The 20795-nt window shown below is 57.1% G+C and overlaps 1 protein-coding gene across 1 annotated transcript; it reads left to right on the forward strand.

Moving 5' to 3' along the window:
- Positions 1–466: 466 nt before the first annotated feature.
- Positions 467–20636, forward strand: ILKAP (ILK associated serine/threonine phosphatase). The gene is made up of 12 exons (XM_075529420.1): positions 467–591; positions 11132–11197; positions 11636–11692; positions 13666–13785; positions 15000–15135; positions 16424–16530; positions 16790–16883; positions 17139–17226; positions 18051–18172; positions 19560–19679; positions 20192–20273; positions 20429–20636. Exons 1-12 carry the CDS (start codon positions 537–539, stop codon positions 20567–20569), a joined length of 1188 nt encoding a protein of 395 aa, XP_075385535.1. The 5' UTR covers positions 467–536; the 3' UTR covers positions 20570–20636.
- Positions 20637–20795: the final 159 nt, after the last annotated feature.

The raw sequence follows: 20795 nt of genomic DNA on the forward strand, positions 1-20795 counted from the left end.
CGGTCCTACGCCATCCTCACACATGTTCCCAAGCTTGAGCCATTGTTGCAGTCCACCTGGTCGAGGGCCTTTCTCTGTGTCGCTGCCCCTCTACCAAGCATGACGTCCTTCTCCAGGGACTGGTCGCTCCCGAGCGCATGCCCAAAGATGCAAGAGTCACTCACTACACATTCCTTTAAACATGTCTGGGTCCAAAAACTTTATAGCGAGGACAAGTAGGAGATCTCGGCTTAGCCTCTGCGGGGAAACATGGTGGCCGGTCCGCGCCACTTCCGCCAGCGCGGGTTGACACCAAGGCTTGGGCACAAACGAGACCCACGCGCATGCGCCATAGATGCCCCGCCCCTCCTGACGCACCGCCCGCTCTTCGCGCAGGACTTTGGGGCGGCCGGTCTCGCCGCGCGCCGATTGGCGGCGCAGCGGCCCGCCCCCCGTGATTGACGGCACTGGAGCTCCGCCCGCCGCCGCCGCCGCTGCCCGGTGTGGAGCCCGGCCGCCTCGCGGGCTGCGCCTTCGCCGCCGCCGCCGCCGCCGCCATGGACCTGTTCGGGGACCTGCCGGAGCCCGAGCGCTCGCCTCGCCCGGATGCTGGTAAGCGCGAGCCGCGGGAGGGAGGCCGGGTGGCGGCCTGAGGCAAGAGGGCCTGCAGCGCCGAGCCGCCCGCCCGGAGCCCGCGCCGCCCGGAGGGCCGCTCCGCCATGTTCGCTGCGCAGGAAGGGGAGGGCGCGGAAGGACCGGCGCGGACGCGGGCGCGGGCGCGGGCTCGGACCCGGGCTGGGCGGGAGGCCGGCGCGGCCCTTTGTGCAGCGCCGACGCGTGCTGGCGGCCGGTCGGGGGGCTCGGGCGGGGAGGCTCTGCCCCGGCCGCGCGCGCGCCGCAGACTCCCGGGCCGCCGCGGTCACGCGCGCGCGCCGAGGCGCTGCTGTCCGGGCAGCCGCTCCGACAGCCCGGGGCTCGGCCTGCCCTCCTCCCGGCCAGCCGAGTGCACCTCGGCCCTGCAGCCGAAGCCCGCGTCGACCTGCGGGACGCTGCCCCTACGAGATCCCGCCAGCATTGGGCGTCCCCGGGCCCCAGGGGGGTCTCCCTCCGTCAGAGTGGGGCCCGAGGCGGGGCTGCTGCCCAGCTCGAGAGCCTCGTCACTCGAACGCAGGCACCCAGAACCCGGGGCCCCGGAAGTGCTGGGAGATTCCTTTAGCTTTCGGTGGCGGCTACGAAAACCTTTGTCTCGAGTTTCTCCTTTGTAACATCGGCGCAGACAATATGTGTCCTTTTGTGATTGACTAACGTCACGCAGCAGCGTGGTCTCATGGGCCATCGGCGCCGTGGGGGCTTGGCAGCTTCGCGTCACTCTTGGGCGATGCGTAGTAGTCCGTTGTGGAACCCTGCGGAGCGGGTTGGTGCTGGTCCGCTAGCGCGGTAGCGGTGAAACCACCCCCCGCTGGCGGGCGGGCGGGAGGAAGACGAGGCTTTCGCTTCCTGCACCCAGGTCGTTAGACGCTTCCCTAGGGTCCCTACGAGTCAGGATCGGATCGACTCGCCGGCAGTTGAGTTAGTATTCCATCGGGTGGATGGGTACTCCAAAGTTAACTTATCCATGTGTCCACGGATGGGCATTCTGGGTGTTGACTTTGCCCTCAGCACTTAGTAAGATTTGCCCCCAAACTTTGGGAAGCACCCCCCCACCCCCCCCCACACACACTGGTGTGTGACTCCTGTGCTTGCAGTCCCTCCAGGGTCGATATGTACAAAATCACTTCCGACTCATAGCCACTCCAGGAATGAATGGGGTGGCCCTGCTGGAGCTCTGAGGCTGTATTATCTTTAGGGGAGCAGCTTCTCTGCCTCGTTCTTGTTGACCTGGTAGGGCTTGAACTACCGACCTTCTGGTTAGCAGCACCCCTCAGATGACATGATGGAATGATTATTAATGGTGTGGTGCACCCTCCAGTCTATTGCAACTCAGCGATCCTGTGCAACTGAGTAGAACTGCCCCATAGGTGTGAATCTTGCAGGAGGCAGGCCGGACTAGTCACTTTTCTCTCTAGGTCTAAAGGAGCAAATGGCAGAATGGTGTAATCGTCGCCCACCAAACCAAGCTGCCCCGGCCCATCAAGGGCAGCGTCGAGCTGGGTTGTTTCGGAGAATGCATGTGTACAGGAGCGTGTTGGGGCACAGAGCCACCAGCCTCCCATTCTGTACCATACTGCTTTAACCCTGGCACCACCATGGCACTTCCAACTGTAGCCAAGGTGGATGCCTGTTTGGGTGAGCCAGACTTGCAGCTGGATGCTGTAGTGGGGGCTTGGGGATGGCTTTCCAAACCCAGGGCCGAAGCTTGGACAAGTTCACAAGCACACTCGGGGGACCAGGCTCACCCCAGCCCGCCGACTCTGAACCCGTGGTGGTGCGATCATGAGTGTGTGTGTGTAACATAATCGACCTTTGGTTGTTGAGAACATACACAGGGTACATGGGGAATTGGTGTGCTTTGGATCCTTCAAGTGATCTGTTTGGGGACCGACTGCTGCTGGGGAATGCAGAGGTGATTGAGGAACCCCTAGTCTAGTGGACTCCTGCGGCTAAGGGCGACCCCTCAGGAGAAGGGTGAAGCCGGCTGTGCCCATCAAGAGTTGCTTCTTCGGAACCCACGGGGCAGTTCTTCGCTGCCCTGTGACTTAGAAGTGACTCGATGGCAGTTCGCTGTTTTTGTTTGTTTTTAATTTTTGGAATAGGTGCCCTGGTGGCAGTGGTTCAGTGTTTGACTGCTTACCAAAAGGAGGGCAGTTTGAGCCCACCAGCCACCACGAGGGAGAAAGATGTGACTGTCGGCCTCCCTGAAGATGGGTCTTGGGAAACCCTGTGGGGCAGTTGTGTCCCCGAGGGCCTCTGAGTCAGAATCCGCTCGTGGCAGTGGCGGTATGTTTGGAATAGATGTTGGGTTCCGAAATGTGCCTGCCAGCCACCTGTTTTTATTTTGGTTGTTTTGCATTAATTTGGGTCAGCTCAGGGAAGATTCCCTTGAGATGGTTCCAGCAAACAGCAGCCGCTACCAAGTGGGTACCCTCGTGGCAGACCCTCTGTGTCAGGATGTGTGCAGGGTTTGTTGGGATTTGTCACCAGTAGATTGCCAGACCTTTCTTCTAAGGTCCCTCAGGGAGGCCTTGACCCTCCAGGCGTGTGGCTAGCAGCTGAGCGCATTAACTGCTGGCAGGGCCCAGGGAAGGCGCAGCCTCAAGCTTCCAGCCTTGGCTGTAATGTCAGGACGCCAAGGGGGTGCTTGATGCTGGTGGGCACAGGCAGTCATAAACCGTGCCCGGCTGAGTATCTTTTACACCCACCTCTACAACAGAGAAGGCGTGTTTTCTTGATCCCGGCTGGCAGGATCAGAGCCCAAAGTTAACCTAACCGGCAGTGAGCCAAAACCGAGGAGATGAAATGTAACAGGTTGAGAAAGAAAAGAAATCATTTGACCGAGGACGGAGTCTGAGGCCCCATTCTTGGGGAAGCCGTGCGGTTTTGCTGGTGCACATGTGCGTAGCCTATCCTGGAGCTGGAGAACTCAGCAACAGCCTGGGGGAGAGGTGGGGACCCAGCAAACGGAGGGGGCCGCTAAGCCAGTGGTGCTCTCTGGAGCTGCATCTTCCCTTCCTGAAGCTGAAAACTGGGTGGTGCCACCTCGGGTCCCCCCAGAGGGTGAAGTCATGGCTGGATGTGGTGTAGGGCACATGGTGGAGCTCCTCACAGGAGCGGTCAATTTGAGGGGAGGCTCAGTGCGACCCTGGTGGGCGTGTGCGGAGGCAGGAGGCGCCCGCTCCAGCCAGCTCAAGTGTTTTTGTCTCCTTCCAGTTCTGTTGTGTTTTTACAGTCAGATCAGGGTGTCCCCCCTCCCTCCCCGGTTGTTCTCAGGAAAAGTGTAGAAAGGCGTGCCGTGCATTAGCTATTTGCAGGTGAGGACAATTGGTTTTCATCCCAGTACTCTTTGAATCTCTTTTAAAAATAGTTTTATTTACATATACCTCACATGTACAACTTAATTGTTCAGTCATATTAAGAAAGTCTGTCCAGTCATCCTCACAATTTCAGGACATTTTTCTCCCCCACTCGTTCTTAGCACCCCATCCATCCTCCCCTGCCATGCTCCTGGGCAGCTATCAATCCAATGACCCTCTCTGTTTTATTCTATGGCTCTACCTGCCCTGGACTGCGCTGGCAGGAATGATGCCAAAGACAACCGGGAGACAAACAAGCAAAACCCTAGTGACCATGACTGAACAGAATGCAGAAACACCTCAATTGAAAAGATGAAAACTGAAGCAACTTTAAGATGGGTCAAAGGGGAGTCCATGTTAACCTAACTGCGTCTGCCCTAATTGACTTTGCAGTGACCTCTGTCTGCAGAGAGGCTGTTCACATGCCTGGACGATGTTCCGGGGGTGGGCTCAATCCACGCAGGGACCCTGCAAATAGATTAGGGCGCCCACTATTGGCCATAGCTTGCAAACCAGGTGTTCACAGTTTAGACTCTGCTACCGTTTCCCCTCTTCTGATTCAGGTAGGGCTCTGAATTCTGAGTGAGTGAAGCTTCAAAAGTATTCAAGAGGGGCTTCAAAGTTCATGGCAGAGAGAGCGAAAAGGTTATTGTTTACCTAAACCAGGAATATCCTTAAAAATGCTGAGAGTTTTCAGCATCAGTTTTCAGCAAAGGTTAAAGAAACTTAGGTTTGAGCAAGAAAAAAAGCCAGAGTAAAATGGAAGTGGATGAGATGGGGCCGTCGGGGGAGGTCACAGCTTCCTGCAGACAGAGGACACCACATGGCAAATGACAGAGTGAGCAGTATTTGTCAGACTGGGTGTCCCGATAAGGAACAGGCTCTGCTCATGAAAGAAAGGTGACACGAGGCCAGGTCCGAGGGAGATTGACCCTCAGAGACAGAAGTCAGGATATCTGAGGGAGCTTCAAGTCATTCCTGGGGAAATGTGGTGAAAAGATAACAGGATGTTTCCAAGGACGCTTGAAGCCCCTGTGCACTGTCAGGATGCTGAGGGGCACGCAGGGCAGCATCCAGTCCACGCACACTGCCCTGTGGCCTGGGAAGTGCTCAGAGCCTCCCTGGCCTGTGGTCCTGATGGAGCCTGTGGCCATGCCTCTTCTCCCGTGGAGCCTCTGGTGGCTTCCTCGGAGTGTATGGTATTGCCTGGGAAGACCCAGAAGCAGCCTGAATGCTCCACACCAGGGACCCAGACTCATGTTCTGGGCCTGGTGTTTCTGTGTGGTGTTGCAGCAGTTTCTGTGTGGGAGGTTGTGTAGAGGACAGTCTAGTTCAGTGGTTCTCAACCTTCCTAACGCTGTGACCCTCTAATACAGTTCCTTATGTTGTGGTGGCCCCCAACTATAAAATTATTTTCATTGCTACTTCATAACATAATTTTGCTACTGTTGTAAATTGTCATGTAAATATCTGATATGCAGGATGTATTTTCATTGTTACAAATTGGACATAATTAAAACATAGTGATTCATCACAAAAACAATGTTATTATATATTGTGAAATACCTGTTTCTAATGACAAATAAATGAAATTTTGTCTGGAAGCTTGGTGTCTCATGGCTAACAGTCTTCATGCCGGGTACTCGTATGTGGGTGGGCCTGCCTGGAGACGGATAGAGGAGCGGTGTCTCGGTTCCGAAGACCATCAGAAATATGCGTTTTCCTATGGTCTTAGGCGACCCCTGTGAAAGGGTCGTCCGACCCTCAAAGGGGTCGTGACCCACAGGTTGAGCACCGCTGGTCTGGTTGGAAAACAAGTGCTCGTGCTCGAGTGGGACTTTTGGTTTCTTCTGTGGGTGTGGAACCACGTCTCTGTGTTGTTCTGTAGTTGAGACGATGGCTCAGGTCTCAAGACCAACGGGGGCAAAGGCTGGAAGTCATTTTGTTGCTTGGTGGCACATGGTGACCTTTAGGGAACCTGAATTTGAGCCACTCAAGGGTCGCCCATGAGCACGTCCCCATAGTTTACCAGGAGACTTGAGAGAGCGTGTGTGTGTGTGTGTGTGTGTGTGTGTGGAAACCATCCTCTTTCCATTGTGCTTATTTCCCACAAACTTTTGAAGACCCCTTACAATTTCCACTAGACTTTACTTCAGAATGGGGCTGATAAGTCAGAAACCTTATGTGAGATTAATTTATGAGAAAAACTTCTTGAGTCTATTTCACTCTTTAATTTTTATTTTAATAAATCATCTTATTGGGGCTTCTTACCGCTCTTTTAACAACCCATACATTAGTTGTATCAAGCACATTAGTACATATGTTGCCATCATCATTTCCAAAACATTTTCTTTCTACTTGAGCCCTTGGTATCAGCTCCTCATTTTTTCCCTCCCACCCTGATGAACCCTTGATAATTTATAAATTGTTTTTATTTTCATATCTTACTCCGTCCACTGTCTCTCTCCACCCACGTTTCTGTTTGTCCCTCTAGGGTGGGTGTTGTGCATTGATCGATTGCGATCAGTTCCTCCTTGCTCCCTGTCTGCCCATGTGGCGTTGTTCTCATAATTGGACCTGAGGGTTATCTGTCCTGGGCTCCGTGTGTCAAGCGAGAGCACCTGCTCTGGTCTAGCCGGGTTTGTCAGGTAGAACTGGGGTCGTGATAGTTGGCGGGAGGGGGCATTAAAGAACTAGAGGAAAGTTGTGGGTTTCCTCAGTGCTATACTACACCCTGGCTGGTTCATCCCTTCCTTGTGACCTTTCTGTCAGGAGATGTCTAATTGTCTACAGAGGGGCTTTGGGTCTCCACTCAGCCCCCCCTCATTTGCATCAGTATGATTGTTTGGTGTCTTTTGATGCCTGATACCTGATCCCATTGACACCTCATGATCACACTGGTTGGTGTGCTTCTTCCATGTGGGCTTTGTTGCTTCTCAGCTACATGGCCACTTTTTTACCTTCAAGCCTGTAAGACCCCAGACACTCTATCTTGTAATAGCATCAGCTTTCTTCCTCACAGTTGCTTATTTTTGTCATCAGTGATCGTGTCGGGAAGGTGAGCATCACAGAACGCCAGGTCATTAGAACAGAGTGTTCATGCGTTGAGGGAGGACCTTAAGACTTTACCTGTAAAGAGATGCGCATAAGCCTTGTGGTAGTTATGTAATCATTTGTCAATTTGAGGATTAAGAGTGTAGGGGTGAAGTCTAGCCTGTCAATCAGATCATAGGCAGTGAGGCCTCTGTGTGGGCATGGCCGTCTGAAAATTCTGGGAACTCCTGAATTTCCTCCTTGGAGGCAGAAGACACACTCTGTTCACCCTGGGAGACATTGCAGCTGACAAGACAAATGGAACTACTCTAGTTCCCTGAGGTGGAGAAGCCACCCACATGGACCTACCCTGATGCAGCCAGACCTCTGAAGCCGGAGACACCACGTGGAGACCCCACTGGATCCAAAGGCTTCCCACCTACTGGACTGTGATCGTCCTGCCTTCAGCATCATTGCATGTGTTATGTGAGTCTGAAGAGGACTTTATAGATTGGTATGAGACATGTACTAATATTGGACTTAGGGCCTTGAACTGGACTGGGTTGAGATGCTTTCTTTTTTTTTTTTTTTTTAAACATTTTATTAGGGGCTCATACAACACTTATCACAATCCATACATAGACGAGATGCTTTCTTAATGTACAATTATCCATTCTATAAAACTCTTAAACACACGTGTTTCTATGCATTTGTTCCTCTAGTCTACCCGCACTGACACAGGCCTGTGTCTCTGTCGTTACACTCTCACATAGTGGCTAGCATGCGTGCCTGGCGTATAGCTCGCTCGTCGTCTGTGCCCCCTAGTCCTTCCTCTCTTTCCTTGTACTTTCCTCCTGCCCCACTATCGTGTCCCACCTTCATTCGTTCTCTACTTCCTCTCGGCCACATTTCACTTGATTGAGCCCCTCCTGGCTTGTTTTACTCTGGTTAGAGTCATTATATGAGCGCTTGGGGGCCTCTTCCAAAGTTGGTCAAGGTCTCTTTGCCCAGTATCTATCCAAAATCGAGTGTAAGACTCTACTCCAGTGGTGTCTGTGTTGAAAACAAGCACCTTTCCATCGTGACACAGGTGAGCCCCTACGAGGCGGTTGCTCTTCCGCCCAGCGGTTCAGATGTGTTTTGCTTTGCGATGGGAGCTACAGTCCCAGTGTCTTGGCATTCCCACCTCCTCTCCCACCCCTTTCTGCCTGCTGAGCCCGGGCAGGTGCCGCCCTCCCCAGTGTGACTGTTCACCTTTTTGACTGAAAGTTGAGCTGGGGGGCCGAGTTCAGTTCCAGGTGAAGGGTGACTGAGGGCCAGCGTGTTGGGTGTTTTGTTTGTTTTAAAGAATCCAGTCTGAACTCTTCTGCATTTGAGCCCCTTGGGCATGGGAGGCAGTGTGGAGCTAAGACGGAGTGTAGGGGCTGTTGGGGTGGGGTGTGAGGTGAACTGGGTAGGGCCAGTGGCAGTGGGAGGGGTGGTTGTGTGAGAGGGTGCAGGTACTGGAACCTGCCTGCCGTGCCTCCCTCGCTCTGCTCCCCAGCTTCCACATGGGCCAGTACGAATGATCACTGTCTTCCTCAGAGAATGACTGTGTGAAATGAGTTACAAGTGCGTAGAGAGTGTAGGCCTGGCCTGCCGGGGGTGCCATTTCATCAGCCATCCTTGACTGGCCGGCGAATGTATGGAATGACCTGGTTAGATTGAACTGGAAACCCTGTGTGCATTCTCCGGCGTGGAGAGAAGGCCGCGGTGGGTGGGATGTCCCAGGACGGCTCTCGGTTTGGCACTGTCTGTGAGTTTAGAGTCGTGTCCCAACTGAAACCCATTCAAAACCCGGAACGGTCATGTGGACCGAGAGGGGACAGTGGTGTAGACGGTGACCTGATTCTGAACTCAGCTCCCACGGGGATGGGTGTCCGGCATGTGGCTGGTTGTGTAGGGTCTGCCCTGTTGGATTCTCTTGGGGGCAGGGATGTTTCTGCTGTTCCACCCAGCCTCGTTGGGGCTCTGGGACGTGGCCCGGTTTCCCACATCTCCTTGCTCTGTTTGTCCTTTCAGTGTCTCACTGTGGACTGTTGATGTGGACAGATGTCTTGGGGCATCTGGCTGTACCTGGTGAAGGCTTGCTGAGCGGACCCCCACCATTAACGGAAATCCACAGTCCTTACCCATCAGTTTCATGTCTGATTGCAGTCTCCACAGTCACATCACTCAGCCAGCTCCTCCCCTGAGGCCGTGCCCATTCATCTGTCCTTCCTCACTGCTTTGCCCAGCTGCTGCCCTTCTGATCTCGAGGGGGTGGCAGTGCGGAGGTGTGTACACCCTCCCGTTGTTCTCCTTGTAAACATGTCTGCCGTGGGGCTGAGTTTAGGTCCTGACCCGAAGGGTGGCTGAGGGCCAGCGTGTTGGGTGTTTTGTTTGTTTTAAAGAATCCAGTCTGAACTCTTCTGCTGGTCATACCTTGGGGTGGTGGTGGTGGTGGGGGATTTACAATCAGTAAGCTTGGTCTTTATTTTAGTGACTGGGGGTTCTGTTCCACATTGCCCCCACTCTGGGGCCTTCTGATGGGATTCTGTTCAGAGCTGTGGGGGGTGGTTGCTGGGCCCCATCCATTGCTTCTGGTCTCGGAGTTGTGGAGGCCGACGACCCACGTGGTCCATTAGGCAACGGGACTGATTGTTTCTATGCATCTTGGATTTTCTTTGCTCTTCTTTGCCCCCAGGCGGGAGAGACCCATGGAGGGAGGAGGGGGAGGAGGCCAGCCAGTTCTGGGGTCAGGCACCTCCATCTCCTTAACAGTGAGCTAGAATCTGGGAGGCAGCTGGAGAGGGAGACTGACGGTGGCGTGCTCTATGGGGAGAGGGATAGTTGGGCAGGACTGATGGAAGATGGGCCCTCTGGGAGTTGGGTGCCTGCTTTTTGGGTAGGGCAGGTTGCTGGCTCAGCTAGGGCTGTTGTCCAGTCACTAGCTCCCTGCACCCTGCCATTGAGGCCACGCTGCCGCTGTCCTGAGGAGCCTGAGCCTGCCACTTCCACCTCCCCCCCCTCAGGGTTTGAGACTAAAAAACCATGCCATTGAGTCGATTCCAGTTCAGTCAGCCCTGTAGGACATAGTAGAGTGGCCCCTGTGGGTTTAAGACTGTTATGTCTTGACAGGAGTAGAACACCTCATCTTGCTCCCGCAGAGTGGCTGGTGGTTTTGAACTGCTGACCTTGTGGTTAGCAGCCCAACCTGTAACTACTGCATCGCCAGGGCTCCTGCTCGACTCTAGTTGCTAGTTCACTTCTATTCGAATAGGAATTGTTTAAAGCCTAGAGAACGCTGAAGAGAGGGGTCCCTTGGTTCGTTCTAGCACTCTGTTTTGAGGAAAAGAAGGGGCTTGGGCCACAGACGTCCCCCACAGCTGAAAGTGCAAGTGTCTTTTCCTGGACCCTCGGACAGCAGGTCCCTGAACTGTGTGGGCTTTTCCCTGGGGCTCTGGCGGGAGCCTAGACTGCCTCCCGTGGTGACCACTCAGGGTTGGGGAGAGGAGCTGGCCTCTGTGCCCAGGCACAAGGCACACGGATGACTCTGCAGCTCATTGTCCGGCGCACACAGCAGGGGGAGAAGATCCGAGTGTGATTGGACCGCCCAGCCCGTGATCCTCCTGTCCTGGATTCGCACGACTTCCGCTAGGGCCCTATTCTAAGGAAGTCGGTGTTAAGATGCTTGTTGATTCTGATAATAAAATTATACAATTATCACTTGACTCAGAATAAACAATTAGCCAATGTCAGAAGGCAAGCAGCCAGCAGGGCTGTAGTGAGCATGCCCCCCGGGGAGCCTGTGTTGCAATTCCCGGTGTCAGTGGGCAGTGGGGTGGGTGTTGTCCAGTGGGAGGCTGAGCTGCTGCTCCACTGCCCCTGAGAACAGGGCACATTGCTTACAGATCACATCAAGAAAGACCTGCCCTCCACAGAGCACTGCGTCACCCCGCTTGCCTGTGGGGGCGCTGCTCTTGGTGGACAGTGGCCATCAGTGCCAACGGTGTCTGCTCAGCACAGGTGCAGCGGCCCTAGACGGTAGGTTGCCTGTGCGTGTGGTCTGAGTGGCTTCCGTGTTTCAGGAGAAGACGTCCAGAAGGGAGCGCTGCTCTTCGACGCCCTGCCACCGGCCAGCAGTGCTGACTCAGGTACAGTCTGCAGGCTCTCCCAGGTGTGTGTCTACCTCTCTGCTCCTCCTGGGGTCCTCGTGGTCTCAACCTGTCTCCCTCTCCCCTGTTTCAACACGCAGATGGTTTAGGTGTTGGACTTCTTAAGTTTTGAACCCCTGGCACCAGGTAAGGCAGACAATCCACTAGTTGCTAGCCCCGAGGAGTGCCGAGGCAGCAGGGCGGGCCGGCTCCTCGGCCCGTTTGCACCAGAGTAGAATGAGCTCTCAGGCAGACTCGATGGTTTCTTTGTAGCGCTAGGGCTTGAATGTGAAATAGGCTGGATTGACCGCTGCCACTGGGCTGACGAGTTTCCACTTGACCGCACTGGCCTGACGTGTGCGCCCTGGTGGGGTGGATTCTGACACCGGTGCCGGCGGCAGCTTTCAGGGTGTGACCGTCTGTTCTGCTGTGTTTCAGGGCCCGGGGGACCTTTGCTCTTTGATGACCTCCCACCTGCTGGCAGCGGCGAAACAGGTGAGTAAGTGCGGGGAGAGTAACAGACTTCCAGGTCATCAGGGATGCCTGTGGGGGCAGGATGGCAGGCGACGGGCACCTTGTTCTCCGGGGTCTGTTTTCGTGCACCTACCTGTTTGTGGTGAATGCTCAGAGGTTTCCACCGCACGCAGCTTTCACCTCTGTTTTACTCTGTGTATGTTAAGGGGAAGCAGAGGCTCTTGGATGGGAGCAGACAGGGAGCGTTGGTACTCTGCCACCTTGAGGGGGGTTCCCCCTTTTCCTTCTTGGAGAACAGAGTCCCCTAATTTACACTGAACCTAGTTGTTAATGTTTCTCTGAATCTCCAAGCCCGTCGTTTTGACCCTGACAGGCCCAGGCGTATCAACAGTGTCTGGGTACGCGTGGCAGCATGGAAAAGGTAGCTTTGAGAGAAGCCAGCCGCCTGGCATTAAAAAGGATTTCCATCTTGGGTGAAGCCTAAGGGACGCCGATCTGGGGACCCTGACAGACAAGACGGTGTGCCGGGTTTGCGCCCCCAGCAGCTCTGCAGGGCTTTGGGCCTTCCTCCCTGGAGCTGCCCTTGCAGCGCTAGAATGACTCAGTGTAGCCCCTGGTGGGAGACTTCCTCCACGAGAGGGCGCCCCACAGTCCCTCTGCTTCAGGGAAGCGTGCGCATGCCACACGCAGGATGGAAGCAGGACAGGAACAGAGTTGAAGCCAGGCTGGCTGAATGCAGTGCTGCCCGCTCCTGCACCTGACGGAGAATGGCGTGGGGGGTACTGGCCAGTGGCCTCAGCTCCCGGTTGCCAGCCCTTCCGTGTGATCAAGCAGAGCATCAGCCGCTGGTCAGGTGGTGCTGGCACTGCAGGAGTGGGCGAAACAGCACCACTCTTCCCCGTCATTGCACACAAGAAGTGATGGTGTCTCCAGTCACCACCGAGCACTTCGCTATCGTGAGCGCTGATCTGGGCAGGCCAGGCCTGTACCATGCTCCGTGAAGGAGCGAGGCCTTTGCTCAGTAGTGAAGTGCAGTGTCTCAGCCCCACTGTGCACATGGCCTCGTCCATCCAACCATTTTTTGGATGCTTGAGAAGATGTCATCTCTCCAGCACACAGGGCAGTGACTGGGGTTGACTGCGTACTGGGCCAACCTATGCATCCCAGTATAGATTGGCACCCTACTCCCTGGTGGCCAGTCAGCAGCGCCCCTTCAGGATTCTCTCTGGGAAATTTACAAAAAAGACAAGGACTGCCCCGTACCCACTGGGGATGTGGGCACAAGTGGGGGTAACCTGGAGAATGCCAGGGACTTGCTCAGAGTGGCTGTGTGACACCAGGCTGCTGGCGAGGCCTGATAGTCATTGGCTCTGCGGGCCCGGAGTTGGCTGGTCGCGGAGCCAGCTCTGAGCTCAAATGCCGAACTCCACTTAGGGCCATTCCTGTATCAGCCGCGGCTGCTCGTTGGCACTTTGATGTCCAGGCACTGTGACAGATGGCCTCACGGGCCTGTTCCAGAGGTGACAGTACTTCCCTCTGATGGAAGGTTGACGAATTTGCCTTGTGAAGTCACGGGTCCTGTGTAAGCAACAAGACTCCTCGTTCTGAAACGCATGCCTCGTCCTTCCGGCTGCCCCCATGGCTCTGTCCGCCGTCAAGTGCAGAGCCAGCAGGTGGGCTGGGACCAGCACCCTCTTTGTCTCTGGCATACCCACCCACAGGCCCCAGGACCTTCCATTGAGCTCATCTAGAGCCTTTTTTGACCCTTGGGACATTTCTTTTTTAATCTTGCCTAGAACACATCAGTGTGTGTCTGAAAGGCTGTGGGCTTACAAGGCCACACATCTCTGCCCAGAGTATGGGCAGCATCCTGGCGGGGCTCTTGCTGTGGTTATGGTCCCATGGAGGGGAGGGCGCTGCCACCCGCTCTTTCTGCTGGGTGCCCGTGCTCGCTGGACTGGGGTCTTGCCTGACTGACTGCCTTCCCTTCCCAGGTGCCCCAGCTGCCCCGCTGCCCCTGCTGGCAAAAGAGGAGGGCAAGTCTGCCAAGAGGAAGAGCCCCGCGGGAGAGAAGAACGGCAGGGAAGAGCTTGTGGAAAAGAAAGTTTGTAAAGGTTTTCAGACAGTTTGAAAACAAATGTCTCAGACTCCCTACTTTAAAGCACCCCCAGCTGAAGGACACCCTGCTTTCTAATCATTGCCCTCCTGTCCTGTCTGTCCGTCAAGCTCGTGGGCTGTCTGCGTGTGCGCCCTGGCAGTTCCCTGAAGATCTGGCCTCCCTGTGCTCAGGAGCGGAGCTCCTGGGCTGGTGGTCTGTCTGCCACTGGCCCCTCAGCTCTCGGTCAGCCTTTGGGTTCTGATCGCTTTCTGAGCAGGAGCGTGGTGGTGGTGGTGGGGCGCGGGGCCGTGCTAGAGAAGGCCTCGGCATTGGCAGTCAGGTGGTACCGTCAGGGGCCCAGCCAGAGAGCCATGCCCACAGGCTTTCACTACCTGCACTTGAGGGGCCGCTGTCTATGCAGGGGTGTGGGGAGCGGGGGGGGAGGGGAGAGCTCTGTCTGCTTTGCCTGTTCCCGTGCCCCCCCCCCTATGCGAGCCTGAAGGACACCCTGCATTGCAGGCGTGGCTCTTACGCAGATGCAGGGCTTCACGCCTACCTTGGGCTCCTTCCCGTCATTACTTAAAGTAAAAGCAGCGTGTTCTTCAGCAGCCTCCAGCAAAGGACAGGCGTATTTCAGGGCGCTGTGGGCTAGGCATCGGGCTGCTAAAGACAAGGTCAGTGGCTCACACCCACAGCCACTGCCCAGGAGAAAGCCAAGGGCGTGTGCGCCTGAGAGCCATAGGTGGGGTCTTGCAAGCTGGAGGTGCCCTGGTGGTGCGCCAGTGCAACTGCTGCCCGGAAGGTGGGCGGGGTGACCGCTGTCTGCTCGGAGGGGCGGGGATGGGCAACCTGCCGTGTAAAGGTCTGCAACCTCGGGACCCCTGCCCGGGGAGCAGTTCTGGACAGGACAGGGTCCTGGCGCCCCTGGGGCCAACAGTGGACCTGTGTTTCTGCCAGCGAGGAATTGGCGACAGGGTGGATTTGCTCCCTCAGTTTGTACGCCCCCCTTGGGTGGGGACAGTTGTGCACTAACACTGGCATCTGCTCCCTGCTCAGCGTCCACCCCCACCCCTCACCATCCCCGGCAGACAGCTCCCGGTTAGACAGGCCCACAGCTGGGTAGGGCCCAGGGCTGGTGCCCCTGGGATGTCTGGCTCTGCCCCGACTCGGCCTCAGGCTCCCAGGGGACCGGGCACAGGTTTGTATGTGCTTTGCTGTTCTCTTCCTCAGCCTCAGTCTCAGCTTCAGCCATGATCCTGGGCCTGAAGGGCTACGTGGCCGAGCGGAAGGGGGAGCGCGAGGAGATGCAAGACGCCCACGTCATCCTGAATGACATCACAGAAGAGTGCCGGCCCCCAGCCCTCATGTGAGTACCTCACGGGCCTCCCCACCCCTGGCTCCCTCGTGAGGTTGTCCTGGCCCTCCAGCTCACAGACTACAATGCAGCACTGCACCCAGGACTCGGGCACGCAGGGTCCCCGGGCCAGTCTGGACTCACCCGGCTCCCGTGGGGTGGGGCTGGGGGAGAGGCTTCCTGCCTCCGTGAAGGTGACGGCCTTGGGAACCTTCTTGGGAACCGGCTTGATAGCAGTGAGCCCCCCTTTTGGGGGTTGCGGTGGGCTTGGCAGGTGTTTGCTGCTGCCATCCGATGGACAGAGGCCAGGGACACTACTAGACATCTTGCAAAACCCACACTCCAGAGAACTTTCTGGATGAGGCTGAGATGCCCACTGAGTGGGAAATGGCTCCCCACCACGGCTGCCCAGGGCTGGAGGGGCTTCTGGCAGGATGTTCCCTTCTTTGTGGCCCAGACGGAGTGGGTGGTGACTGGCTGCCGCAGATGCTCAAGACCCAGGAGGGAGCCCAAAGGCGGGCCCACACCCAGGGCAGTGCAGAACGGACGTTTCCTGCTGTGGGACAAACGAGCAGGCAGCCTTCTGGGGGAACTTGTAGCAATAGAAGGTGGCACAGGCAGGCCCAGGGGTATTGTGCACCCAGACTGCCATAGCCCATTGCTTGTCGAGAACAGGGCCTCTCCTGGGGTGCATGAGAGACTGGAGGGCCAACCTATTGCAGTTCCTGGGGACCGTGGGGATCTAGTCCACTAGGATGGAACACCAGGCCATCATGAAGCCAAGGTCTGAGCTCAGTCGATACACGCTCTTCCTCCTGTGTTAGCCCTGACCACTGCAGAAGCAGATCTCCAGGCCTTACTCCATGGGGCTGCTGTGGAGGCCATATTCACCACCCAGGACCCGCACCAGGAGGGGTTCCGGGTCAGCATTGGCATTTCTCGGTGGCACTGTTGTAGAAATCTCGTGAAGCAGTTTGCCAGGCTCTTTCCTCATGTGGGAGTGTCAGATGATGAGGAGGTTAGGTGCTCAGTTCTAGTGGAGAGGTTGGGTTTCAGAGCCACCTGGCATTGTCCCGGAGGATGGGCCAGGTGCTGGGTTTCCGGAAGGTCAGCTTTAGTGAGGACCCCCAAGCAGAATCTCAGTGCTGGACCCTGGCCGGCTGTCGCGGGTCATGTCACAAGCTGTGAGCACTCCTGGGGTCTCTGCAGTTGCTGCGGTCCCCATTTGCTCCACCCACGTGAGCTGGGAGTGGGAGCGGTGCGGGCAGCTCGGCCACTCTCCCCTCGTCCGTCCTTCCAGTGCACGTGTGTCCTACTTCGCGGTGTTTGATGGACACGGAGGGATTCGAGCCTCAAAATTTGCAGCACAGAATTTACATCAGAATTTGATCAGGAAGTTTCCCAAAGGTGAGACAGACGCAGAGACTATCAGTACTTGCTCACAGGTCTGGGTGGTCAGAGGGTCCTTGTACTTTCGTCAAGGGCCTGATATTCTTGGGGGTGGGGGTGGGCTCGGCGCCCCAACGTCTGGGAATCTCATGCTGAGGACACCTGTTAGACAGCTCTGTCTCCGGGGAGGCATCTCAGACTCACAGTTGCTGGTGGCACACATACTGCCCACGGGAGAGGGCACCTTCTCCTGCTGAGCCGTGTCCTCCTGGGACAGGGGATGTTGTCAGTGTCGAGAAGACCGTGAAGCGATGCCTCCTGGACACGTTTAAGCACACAGACGAGGAGTTCCTCAGGCAGGCGTCAAGCCAGTGAGTGTGGCTGTGGGTGTCCCTGCCTCCCGTGCTCCTGTCCTGGGAACATGTCGGGAACAAGGGAGGAGGAGGAGGGGAACAGTTTTATCTTGGGTTCCTGGGAAACCTGAGGAAGACAGCTGTACGGGCTGAATCGAGGAGGCGGGCTGGGTGGTCTGGGGAGGTGGCTATGTCAATAAACCCCTGGGCTGCACCTTGGACTTCATTGCGAGGGCTGGCCAGCCCGGGTGACTGTCCGCTGTGTCTCCCCAGGAAGCCTGCCTGGAAGGATGGGTCCACTGCCACGTGTGTCCTGGCTGTGGACAACACTCTCTACATCGCCAACCTCGGAGACAGTCGGGTGTGTGACGGGGCCAGTGGGGGTTGGCAGTTGGGCTGGACCCTGCGGGGCTGTGGTGGCCCCTCCCTCCCAGAGCCACTCTCCATTCCTGCATGCGTTGCCCTTCTGCGTGCTTTAGACGGTGTTGCGCCAGTCATACGGGAGGGCGTCAGCGAGTATGTGGGAAATGAGCCTGCAGTGTCTGCTGCATGGTGTCTCCTGGACTCCAGGGCAGGAAGCGTGCTGCAGACAGGTGGCCTTGCACTGACTCTCAGCCAAACCCTAGGTGCAGGCTGAAAGCCCAGGGGCGTTGTGCACCATGGGGGCACTGTCCACTCTAGTGTGATGCCAGCCTCCAGCTCTGGACAGTCATGAAGGAAGTCCCTCTCCTGCCAGTGCACAGCCGCTTTGGTTGTTTCTGTCAGTGGGGTGACCGCTGGTAAATGTCTTGATTCACTGGTGTTTCGAACAAGTGACTTCAAAAATCTCATGAAGAAAATTGGCATCAAAAAAGGAGACAAGATTTTGGGGTCAGAAACCCCCTCCCTCCTGGCCCTGTGGTGTGACTGGGACAGCCGCCACCCTGAGAAAGGGATGCAGTGAACCCACCCCAGGGTGGTGACAAGCACATCAACACGTGCTTCTGTGGGGTTCACAGTGCGGCTGTAGAGGAGGGACTGGGTCCTGCCCTGAGCAGGTGTGGGTCTCCCTGTGGGGTCTCCATTGCCCGCCTTGCTGTGGCGAGTGACTCTACGAGCTTCCAGCTTCTCTCTGGGGCCCCCAGGTGGTTGGACAGCAGGCTCTCCTGTCTCATGACCTGAGCCCCCCCCCCCCCCCCCTTGCAGGCCATTCTGTGCCGCTACAATGAGGAGAGCCGGAAGCACGCTGCGCTGAGCCTCAGCAAGGAGCACAACCCCACCCAGTACGAGGAGCGCATGCGGATCCAGAAGGCCGGGGGGAATGTCCGGTAAGGCCACTGTGCATGAGGAGCGTGGTGTGGGCCCAGGAACAGCTGCGGCCCCGGGACAACCTTCCAGGCCGGGGCACTGTGGATGATCGGCACTTTGGGGAGATTCTCCCGAGGATTGGCAGGAGTAGGCCATGGGCCCTGGGGACTGCTTTTGCCCCACTTCCTCCCAGTGTTGCCCGTTTTCTACCCCCTTGGGTAAATGCTGCCCCTCAGGGCTTCAATGGCTGGTGGTTCTGACATCCAGGCCCATAGGCTTGGGTGCCACCCACACCTCTGTGAGCCATAAGCCTAGTCTCTCTCTCTCTGGCGATGTCTTGAGTCCCACCTTTCTCTCTCTCTCCCTGTGGGGTCCTTTTCAGGGAACTTGGTCTTGGCACCCCCTATGGAGACAGAAGTGTCTGTGGTCCATGAGCCTGGACTGGACTCTGGGTTTCCCTACCCTTCTTTCACGGTGGGAAGCAGGACATGCTTTGAGAGCTGTGTGTGACATTTGTCCTGAGCCCTAGGTCTGGTGGCAGTTTGGGAACTTCCCTCACGGTTGGCACGGGAAGTAGTCATCTTCAGCCTCTGTTGTAGGGGCTGGTGTGGCTTTCACGCCTCAGTCCCTGCTCAGACCTGCCCTGGGGCTCACTGGGCAAGTGACCTCACAGGGTCTTGTGCTGTGTACCCCACCCTGGTGAGCTCAGGATGCTCTGCCAGCTGACCCCTGTGACCTTTAAGGACCCATTTGCAGTAGCCTCAGAAGGCTGGAGGCTGAACCCAGGGACCCCGAGTATTTCAGCAAGGTGCCTTGGTTCTTGGCCGCCCAGAGCTGAGTGGGGACTGTGAGAGTGTGTGAGTACTCACACGTGTCAGGGTGAGGGCACAGCATACTTCAGGGGCACCAGGAAGCGGTCAGCTTCTTCCAGTGAGCCGCCTCCCAGGTGGGCCCTGTGGGCAACATCTCACAGACCAGTGGAGGCTGGGCTGACCCGACATCCTGAGCCAGCAGGGGAGTTCCATCCGGGCTTCTGGCCTCCATAGGCCTACCAGCTTTGGGAGCAATGTCGGGGTGGGGTGGGGGTCTCGCCTTCCCTGGTACACAGGACCACCCTGTCTGGGGGGACTTGAGGGCAGTGCTGGGCTCTGGGCAGTCTCCTGACAGGCGGGTGGAGTCTGGCGCTGCTCAAACACCCCACCCCAAGGTGAGGTGCATGCCCCTTGAGGTTGGGACTGCTCATTGCTCCCAGTGCCCATGTCTCGGATGGTGACGCCATTTGTCCCCGGAGGCCTGGCCCTGCTTCCCCCGTGCTGTTTCCCCATCTCTGTTCGTGGTGCCACGAACCCTGCTCTGCCATGGGACAGACCCTGCCAGGTGAGGCTGAGCGCCTTCTGCCCGTTGCAGGGATGGGCGTGTCCTGGGAGTGCTGGAGGTGTCGCGTTCCATCGGTGATGGGCAGTATAAGCGCTGTGGGGTCACCTCTGTGCCCGACATTCGGCGCTGCCAGCTGACCCTTAATGACAGGTAAGTCCCCTGCCAGAGGGTACTTGTCTGTGCCCACCCGGAGCCCTGCTTCCCTGCCTGACTGACTCCTGTGTGTCTTTGACAGCGGGGCTGGACCTGTGCCGGGCCCTGGGAGTGGAGATCAGAGGGTGGGGTGGGGCTTGGAAAAGCAGGAGGCCAGGGTGCACGGGAGGATGCAGGGACATGGGGACCTGTGAGGGTCCTGTGTCCATGCTGGGCAGTTTGAATTGGAGGCGGCTTTGGAAGAGACTGTAGTCGGTTCTTCCCTCTGACCTTCCTGAAGAAGGCGGCTCCAGCCTGGCAGCTTATTCAGGAAGGTGGCATGGGAATGGTTAGTGAGACCCCTTGGGACTGAGGTGGTGGCAGGGAGGAGTGCCCAGGACTGAGGAGAGAGAACGAGGAGACAGGGCCCCCACCAGGACTGAGAGAAGCTCTCCTCTCCCCTTAATCCCCACACCCGGGACTAAGGAGAAGGGCGCTGCTTCCAGCCTTTCTGTGCTTGCACGTGGTAGGTTCATTTTGCTGGCCTGTGACGGCCTCTTCAAGGTCTTCACCCCAGAAGAAGCTGTGAACTTCATCATGTCCTGCCTGGAGGTAAGAGTCCCCTGAGGACGTGTCCTTGTTCCTTGGGCAGCAGTGGCCCTCGGTCACCTGGGCGGTTGTGGGGAGGCCTTTGGCTAGGGCAGACATCTCGTCCAGGCCTCTTCCTCCCCGAGGGGCCCATGTCAGATGTCCCTCCCATCTCACAGGACGAGAAGATCCAGACCCGAGAAGGGAAGCCAGCCGTGGACGCCCGCTATGAGGCGGCCTGCAACCGGCTGGCCAGCAAGGCGGTGCAGCGGGGCTCTGCGGACAACGTTACGGTCATGCTAGTACGCATCGGGCAGTGAGGGCAGCGGTGCCCGGGCACTGCGTGGCTCGCCCCGGGCTGTAAATAAAGGTTTTGTTTTTTTCCTAGTCTACAGAGTTCCCTATTTCACCGCGCAGACATGCTGTGTCGTCCTGCTCAGAAACGCCCCCCCCCCCCCCAGGGGCCCCCACCGAGGCCCCTGCGTCCCCGCCCTTCCATATCTATTTCCATGAAGGAGAGCTCTGGGGCCTGGCCAGGCTCGAGGT

The sequence above is a fragment of the Tenrec ecaudatus genome, chromosome 13 (genome assembly GCF_050624435.1).
Source record: "Tenrec ecaudatus isolate mTenEca1 chromosome 13, mTenEca1.hap1, whole genome shotgun sequence".
In the NCBI taxonomy this organism is placed as follows: domain Eukaryota; kingdom Metazoa; phylum Chordata; class Mammalia; order Afrosoricida; family Tenrecidae; genus Tenrec; species Tenrec ecaudatus.